The sequence below is a fragment of the Adiantum capillus-veneris genome, chromosome 26 (genome assembly GCF_014529385.1).
Source record: "Adiantum capillus-veneris isolate H3 chromosome 26, ASM1452938v2, whole genome shotgun sequence".
NCBI classification, from domain to species: Eukaryota; Viridiplantae; Streptophyta; class Polypodiopsida; order Polypodiales; family Pteridaceae; genus Adiantum; species Adiantum capillus-veneris.
The window spans coordinates 89774518-89782901 of record NC_140956.1 but is presented as its reverse complement, the minus strand read 5'-3'; the positions used below and the strand labels follow the sequence as shown (position 1 = coordinate 89782901).

At 43.7% G+C, this 8384-nt stretch overlaps 1 protein-coding gene across 4 annotated transcripts in view; it reads left to right on the top strand.

Annotated features, from left to right (window-relative positions):
* Nucleotides 1-2758: 2758 nt before the first annotated feature.
* ISA1 (isoamylase 1) overlaps nucleotides 2759-8384 on the top strand; it is a 47385-nt gene continuing 41759 nt past the window's right edge. For 2 of the 4 annotated variants that reach the window (XR_015186690.1, XR_015186691.1), the window contains exon 1: nucleotides 2759-3236. Coding sequence is in view for 2 of the 4 variants with exons in the window: in XM_086502246.1 (XP_086358372.1) it covers nucleotides 2877-3236 (360 nt within the window). In the remaining 2 variants the exon portion in view is untranslated. The remainder of the gene's footprint in view (nucleotides 3237-8384) is intronic. The other 2 variants (XM_086502247.1, XM_086502246.1) reach the window with 2 other exon arrangements.

Below are 8384 nucleotides of genomic sequence, written 5' to 3'. Positions count from 1 at the left end.
CTCTATCGTGTGCGTGCATGCACGTACATACATTCACTATAGTAGCCAGTGAACTAAGAGAGGAAGGGCAGTAGGGGAGGTGCCTAACATTCAACAATTTTGCAATCACTTTAAGAAAGAGTATAGGAGTGTCTCTTTATGGTCATTTTTAGAAAATACATACATAAACCTTGCACAAATTTCTAAAAAATATCAATATTAGTCTCAAAAAAAGCCCCTTGAAAAGACAAAGGCCAAATATATCTACAAAAATAAGGCTTTCATTATATAAGAAACTCTCCATTTCATTTTCTACAATGTTACCCTTCACTTTTTCATTTTAATTAGCTTTTTAAAAGAAGCCTTAGAGGAGAGTCGAATTGGGCATACTTTCAGGCATACTTTCAATGTTTTCAGTGTGACGATTGAGACTTACCTTAAATGTTATTCCGGTTTTAAAATATTAAATGGATCTTTTTATTTCACCTTTAGTTTCACATGGAGACATGTCTTTACTTTTTTTGCATTCTATTGTTTTAAAATGCTAAAGTGAAGCTTCATCTTGCATAATTCTAGTAAATACTATACACACACACACACACACACACACATAGTCATACACACATATATATTAATGACTTCTCTTTCTATCACCTGTCATTTCACAACCTCACATGGTTTGACTTTTCTTGCATTCTATATTAATTCCAGTCACTGTTCGGAATATCTAATTTCTTAAGCGACTAACAATGTTTGGTAAAGTCATTTTTCCTAAGCAGCCAAGTCTCATGCATGTAAAGATGCAAACCAGAACTACTAGTAGAAATTTTCAAATTTGGAAGATTTTGAACCATTTTCTTATATATTTGACCGTTTCCCCCCCTTTACCATTGCTTGTAACCGACTAATCTCAATTTTCAGCCCGGCTCAAGGCTTAGCTGAGGCACACCTTTCTCGAACATTGGCAGCCAAGTTTCCTGCTTGCAAAGACGCAAACCATAAGTACTAACAAATTTTTCGAAATTTGCAAGATTTTTGAACTATTTTCTCACATATTTCATCGGTTTTTCTTCCCTTTACCATGGTTTGCAATTGGCTAGTCTCAATTTTCAACTGGCTCAAGGCTAAGCTGAGGCAATCCTTTTTTGAACATTCATTCCAGTTAAACTCAACCCAATGATTGTATCACTTTCTTATTGTTTTAGAAAGCCACCGTGACCCTTTCACTTGTTTTTTTAAAAAAAACAAAACCCCCATTTGAGCTTGATTTGTATTAATTCAAAATAATACATGTAAACCCTGGCATATCCTTTGCAGAAGGCAACCAACATTTACAAAAGAGACAGCTCAATGGGCACAAAGCCCTCTAAGGTGTTTGAGACCATTAACCCGAAACGTAACCTTAATCCAAGTTCCAAAATTTCCATTTGCTGTGCTATGTTTGCGTCAAGGACATATCTTCTTCTTCTCGGCAAGCCGCTTCCTCCGCTTGACAGAAGCCATCCACAAGTGTCCAACACTAACTCTGCATGCAACACTCTGTTCTTTCTTTGGACCAGTTGTAAATTCCTAGAAACCAAGATGGCTTTTAGAACTATAGCTCTAACAATACAAATTTCCGTCCTCAGAGCTCCATCATCCAAGCACCTGGAGCCGAGCATTATGTCTCGTCTCTAAAGAAAGGGGTGCCTAGCTGGAAAAACACCCATCTGCATACGCTTTTGGTGAAGCTCTTCATTGTCGAGAGTATCCCCAAATGAGGTGGGATATGGTCTCAGTGTGCTCGTGGCATCTGATGCAGGTTCCATCTCCAAGACCCCTCCCCTGAGCCTTGTCCTCGGTCGGTAGAAAACCAAAAAGCATTTTCCACAAGAAAACTTTTTGCTCATCGTCGTAGTCAGAGTGCCATATGTTCTCCAACACTTGGCTCCATTTGATCATGCTCCATGTTTTGGACCAAGTTTTGTTGAGATGCCCAACCCACTACTCAGAGAAAGCTGGCTTCTCATAAACACTCTTTGTCGAGGGAGAAAGAAACGACTTTCCCCCTGACCACTTCCACGCATTCCATTCGACTGCCGTAGAACAGGGTGGGAGGTAGGTATGGGAAAGGAGATCCAGGAGTCTACCAACTAGGACCTCTTCCTGAAGGGGCAGGCTATTGACAACTTTCAATTGTTATAGAGACTGCCATCCTCCATCACGATGATTCCACAGAGAGGCCAGGGTGCCAAAACCTTTGTTGTGGATGAGTATTGCAATCTCGGTCCAATGCAGAGAAAAGCCTTGCAAAATGGGACCCTAAGGAGACCAATGTAGAGCAGAGTTTTTCTAGTATATTGTCTCCTCACCCCATATGAGTGTGGAGGCGGCTTTGCAACATTTGCTTATGAATTTACTAGTGAAAGCCTCCAATGTAAAATGTACTCCTTTGGGGGGCGAAAGTTTGTTTTGCAAAGTAAGATTCAACCACTTGCCTCCTCTAGACGTCAAAGTTGCATTCATCACCATTTTCCTAGCCATACATGCCTTTTAAATCTTCACACTTCACTTTTACATTTTAGATTAGTTTTGTAAGGGTTTCTTTGAAATCAACCAATGTGTGACAAGTGGATAGTCTCTCCTTCCTTAAAGATTTAAGCTTCATTATATATAGTATAAATATAAATTATATATAGTAAAGTATAAAATTTGGCAAAATCATTTACATTTTGACACAAAATAATATCAATTGTATCCTTTTTCTCACTGTTGGAAACAATGACTCATTATTACCTACGTGGAGCTGCAGTGCCAAATTCCAATGAGCTGCTCTCGTGTTCGTACCAAAAAGTTCATGAGCGTTCGCACGGGTGCCGCGCTCTGTGCAAGGAGAAGCGAGCTGCTGTGGGGAAGCCATGGAGTTGAGCCTTTTGCCCACCATTGACGCAAGGGGCAGCTGCCCGAGATGGTCAAGATCAACCCGTTTTGGCCATCAGCAGATGCATATATCTCGCCTCTGTGTTCAACAGAGGATGAGGAGCAGAGATGGTGCTGTTACTTTCCAGCATGTAGCCTCATCGCCAAGGGCCGTGGCACCAGAGAAGGCTACAATAGCAGGAGAGGTCACAGGTCATGACCTATTCGGAGCACCTTCCAGAGGTTCGCCACTTCCATTTGGTGCCACCCTTATCGATAATGGTGTAAATTTTTCCATCCATTCCAGTGCTGCAACCTCCGTGACCCTCTGCTTCTTCACTCTTTCCGACCTCCAGCAGGTACGCTTCATGGATGATAGACGAACATTTTTGTGGCCCAAATGAAAGCTCTTGAATGCAACATGTGTACAAGCGCGAAGTTGTGAAGGAGACCCCGCAGACTATTAACGAAGAAAGACTTTGCATGTAAACATTCTACAAGTCGGGACCTATATGATGGGAATACCGAGTATCATTGACTTGTTGTTGTTGTGATCATTAGTAAAAGCCGATACCGTCAGGGAATGCAAAACATCTTTTAGTGAATCTAATTCACAATTTTTGTGTTTGTATGATTTTATGGAGAATAAATTGAGTGAGGAACCTGGAAGTTCCACACTCAAATTCCAAGCACCAAGTGCAATGTAATTATACTGCGCCTTACTAATGGCAGACTCAAAGTAGCTCGTAATGATGAGCAGAAAGAGGCTTTGCTCATCTATCATTTACGGGCTCATCAAATTCCACATTGATTTGTAAAAACCAGGCGCATATTTGCAGCATGTTCATCATACTAAGAGCTCATGGCCAGGTCAGAGTGGTCATTTGGTTGCACGTATGCACCTACCTACTTCAGAGAAAGGTCTCCTCTCTTTCAACCAGAAAAGGACCATTCTTGCCAGATCACAGGAAAGAAGGCATGACAAGCTGAGAAAGAAGCATAGAAGAAGAGTTCCAAAATTTTACGCAGAGATGCAGCAGCTTCTCTTTTTGCCTGGAACACAGAGAAAAACTGAAAATTGTATGTTCTCTGAAAAGACCTCAAGAAAAGATTCTCCAAGAGCGGAATGCTCAAGCTCACCAAGAAAAGGTGGTTACCTCAAATCCTTCTTCACCTCTTCCAAAAGGCCAGGAATTTTTTTTTCTATCCTCTCCATCTTACTGTCAATATCCAAGAAGCACAAGTCTCACCATAGGTATCATTCCGTTAGGCGTGGCCGATAACAATAGAATTTAGATATCAAACTGTCCAAACACCCCTTCTTGGTGGTCGAGTTCTCTAATTTTTTGCTTGGTGAATGTTCCTTGACCTTGTTACCAAGATAGAAAGAAAGAAAGGATAATAACGTTGTCTAGAGGCTGAGATTGGCCTATGAGGTAGCTCATTGTACACGAGTGTGCCCTTTGCTATCAGGAAAAATGATAGAAGGGTACAAAGTAATAGTGCTATAAGGTAAGCTGGAAAGTGGAAGTAATACATGAGTGTGTGAACGATGGAGCAAAGGATCTTTAAGCTCAAGGGTAAGAAGCTATATGCCAAGGGAGTACAACCATGTTTGGGTCCCAACCAACCCTCGTAAGGGCCCCTGCTATGTTACCAAAGTGGCATTCGCTTTTGAATTGCGCAAACAAAGTGTACCTTGATGTTCATGCAACGATGATGATACATCATACCTTTGATGCACGTACTATTCAATGACGACTTGGCATTAGCTGTCCAATTTTGTTGAGACTCAGTTGCTCAAAAGGATTTCTCCAAGTCACTCCTTGAGTGAGGCATCTCATGGAGCCACTAAGAGATGTGTCACGTGCACATCTAACCCTATGTGCATGTGGACAAGCTACTTCAGGTCCAGGGTTCAGGTGAGCTTAGAAAGTGTTTTGGCACTTTTGTGAGCCTGTGAGCAAGTCGTGCATGTCCAGGCACTTAGAGTGGTTGCATATCCTCTGGTTGCACACAGCATGATCATCAGCATTACAGTCAGTACCCATCATGAGCATTTTACAGTGCACAGAACCCATTTTCCCTATTTTATCCATTTGTCACTTATTATTAATAAGTGACTTTGTTGGGAAGCTGGGTAGGGCAACTTTACTAAGCAGGTATAAATAAAAACCTAGCGCTAGCACTTTCTAGCAGAAGAGGCAGCAGAAGTTCACCAACTTACAATGCACCTTCTCAGCAAGACTGGCAGGTGACCTAGCGTTTCCAGCCAACAACAGATCAAAACCAGCGTTTTGGCAGCAGATTATCTTATCGTTTTTCATCAGCAGTACTAGATCAGCCCTGGCATTTTGCAGATCCCAGATCCAGCCTGGCGTTTTTGCACCTTGCTGATAGAATCAGCGTTTTGTAGATTCCTGACGACAGATCAGCCCCTAGCATCAGCGTTTTCAGTTTTCAACACTTAGACGTTGCAAGATCAGCCCCTAGCCTCGCAGACCTCACCTACCCGCAACAGATCCTCACCGCACGGTCAGATCAACCAGCATTATTAGTTTCAACCTGCTGTCCGTAGATTTCCGCATCTGCGTTTTCAGCGCATCGCCATCGCCGTCCTCACCGACAGTGTCAGAATTCAACAATTAGCAGATTTGCAGATTTCAGCCTCTAGCGTTTCAGATTTCAGCTCGTCTCGCCGTCGTCATCATTGTCGTCGACATCGTCAGCAATTCCATTGCATCTAGACCATTGTACTAGATTTGTGTAATCAATAGCATAGACCTCTCTCGCCATAGAGAGGGGGGCCCTTGGAGGAGGGTTTGACAACCGTCTGGTGTCGTATTCTTCTCTCTCTCTCTCTCTCTCTCTCTCTCAGCACCTTCATTCACAGTGTCATTCACTTTGTTTGTGATCATTTGCACTCTCTCACTAAAGGAACGGAAGGCTCTCCCTTCCGTAAGTAAAAGGAACCCTTGAGCACAGTTCGAAGCACTCATCTTGAGCAAAGTTCAACATTCACTTCGGCTACACCTTACATTGGTATCAAAGCTTTGGCAGTGTTCTGTATCACTCAAGGAAAGAACCACATAATTTTTTTTGCTCGTTGTGGATGCACGTAACCCAAGTCCACTTGGGCGTGTCGATTCCTAATCGTGTTTTTGAAGAGTGACAACTAACCCAAGAAAGAAGGGCTTGTCCTGCCTCCCCTTTTCACTCATTGAGAGTGGACCGTGCACTTAGCGGCCGGCCAATCGACGTGAGGTGGGAAAAAGCAACTTTGGTGTGAGTGCAAGGCCGCCAAGGGGTGCGTTCGCAGGGAAGAGTCGAGCTCGGGTAAGAGAAAAGCCTTCTCTAACATAGAGTGCAAGCTAAAGGAAGAACTCAAGAACCTCAAGAACCACAAGAACCTAAGTTCCTCGTGAACTTAAGTACCCAAGATCTCAATGTATGGTCATCACCAGAAGCGGAATGGATATTTTGCGTGGAGGTGGCGAAGAAGAATTTTTCCCACTAGGAGGTTTTTCCGACCCTCCCCCTTTCCGATCTACGCCAAGGGTTGCACCAAATCCTATGGAGGCTTTGGTCAAGACGATGATGGACATGATGCTACAAGAGGCGCAACGCGCCACCTTGGATTGCAAGCGTGATCAAGCGTGCTTGGCGGCCTAGGAAAGAAAGGAAACCTTGGATTGTGAGCGTGATCAATCGGGCTTGGCGGTCGAGGAAAGAAAGGCAATCTTGGATCGTGAGTGCGAAGAAAGAAAGGCAAAATTGGATCGCGAGCGCGAAGTAAGACGGTTAGCCTTGGAGCGTGAGTGCGAGCAAGCGCGCTTGGCGGCCGAAGACAGAAGGGTAGCCTTGGAGCGTGAGCAAGCGCGCTTGGCGGTCGAAGAAAGACGAGCGGCCTTGGAGTTAGAGCGTGAGGCGCAGAGAGACGAACGCATGCAAGAGTTGGTCCTACAGGTACTCACGTCGAAGCCCGAGCCGATCAAAGATGTTGGTAGTTTATCAAGTAGCACAAGCAGAGATTCGGACTCCAACAACTCCACTGAGAAGTTGACATTCAATAAGTATGACGGTAAGATGGATGCTACTTTAATGCTTACTTTGCGACAACTAAGAAGACGCAAAAGGAATTATAGGAGGATACATAACGGTAGAAGAACAAGTCATTTATGCTAAGGAAGGTAAATGTTATCAATGTCACGTCAAGGGTCACATCAAGGCGGCTTGTCCCAAGACAGTCCCACCTAAAGAACCCAAAGCACCAACAATTACCACAAGTACTTTAATGAACCAATCTGAGTCTCCACATGTTTCTGACACACATTGATGAGTCTCTCTTTAAATGTTATGGTCAGCGTTTTGTCATATTGTTTGATTCAGGCAGTATGCATAATGTGATTGGTGCCTCTTGTAGAGAGAGCCCGCCTAGAGGTTAGCCAGACAACTCCTCTCGAGGTGTCGGGCTTTGCTCCTGGTATAGACTCTCTCATCACGCAAGAGTGCCTTGATGTGTTATTCAGTGTTCCACAAGTTGCCTTCCGTAGAAAATTTGTCGTGTCTCCTCTCTCAAGATGTGATATGATTTTGCGCATTAGATGGTTTTGTGAGCATAACCCTCTCATTGATTGGGCGGACAATACTCTCACTCTAAATGCCAAAAGTGACTCTCCCATGATCATTCGTGGTGAGGAGAGTCTGCATTCTTTGCCTCTCATTTCTCATGTGCAGGCAAAGCGTGAATTACGAAGAGAAGCACAAGCGGCATTCATCTATGCCTCTCCAGTCACCCAGAGCATTCAGGCTCCAGACAGGCATTCAACGTTATTTACCACGTTTAAGCATCTCTTTTTGCAGGATGATCTTCCACCCCGTCTCCCTCCCGAGCGGTCGGAGGACCATCGCATCGTACCCACGGAGGGGACACAGCTAGTCAGTAAGGCTCCTTACCGTTTGAACAAGACTCAGGAAGAAGAGTTAGAGCGGCAACTTACGGAGGTCGTGGCCAGAGGATTCATACGTCCTAGTGTAAGTCCTTTTGCTACTCCTATTTTGTTTGTCCACAAGAAGGATGGTTTGTCTCGTTTGTGTGTTGATTATAAGACATTGAACAAGATGACCGTCAAGAACAAGTTTCCGATGCCTCGCATTGAGTATATCCTCGATAGGCTCAATGGAGCAAAGGTTTTCAGTAAGGTCGATCTCAAAAGTGGATACCATCAGGTAAGAATATTCAAAGGCGACATCTACAAGACCGCTTTTTGCACAGAGCGAGGGCAATGGGAGTATGTGGTCATGCCTTTTTGATTGGCAGGTGCCGTGGGTACATTTAACCGTCTCATGGTAGGTTGTTTTGGCGATATGGTTGGTATATGTGTGTTCATCTTTCTTGATGATATTCTCATTATCTTTCTTGATGATATTCTCATTTTTTCTGTATCGTGGGAACAACATGAAAAGGATGTAGAGAGGATATTAACCCGTTTGGATGAGTATCAGCT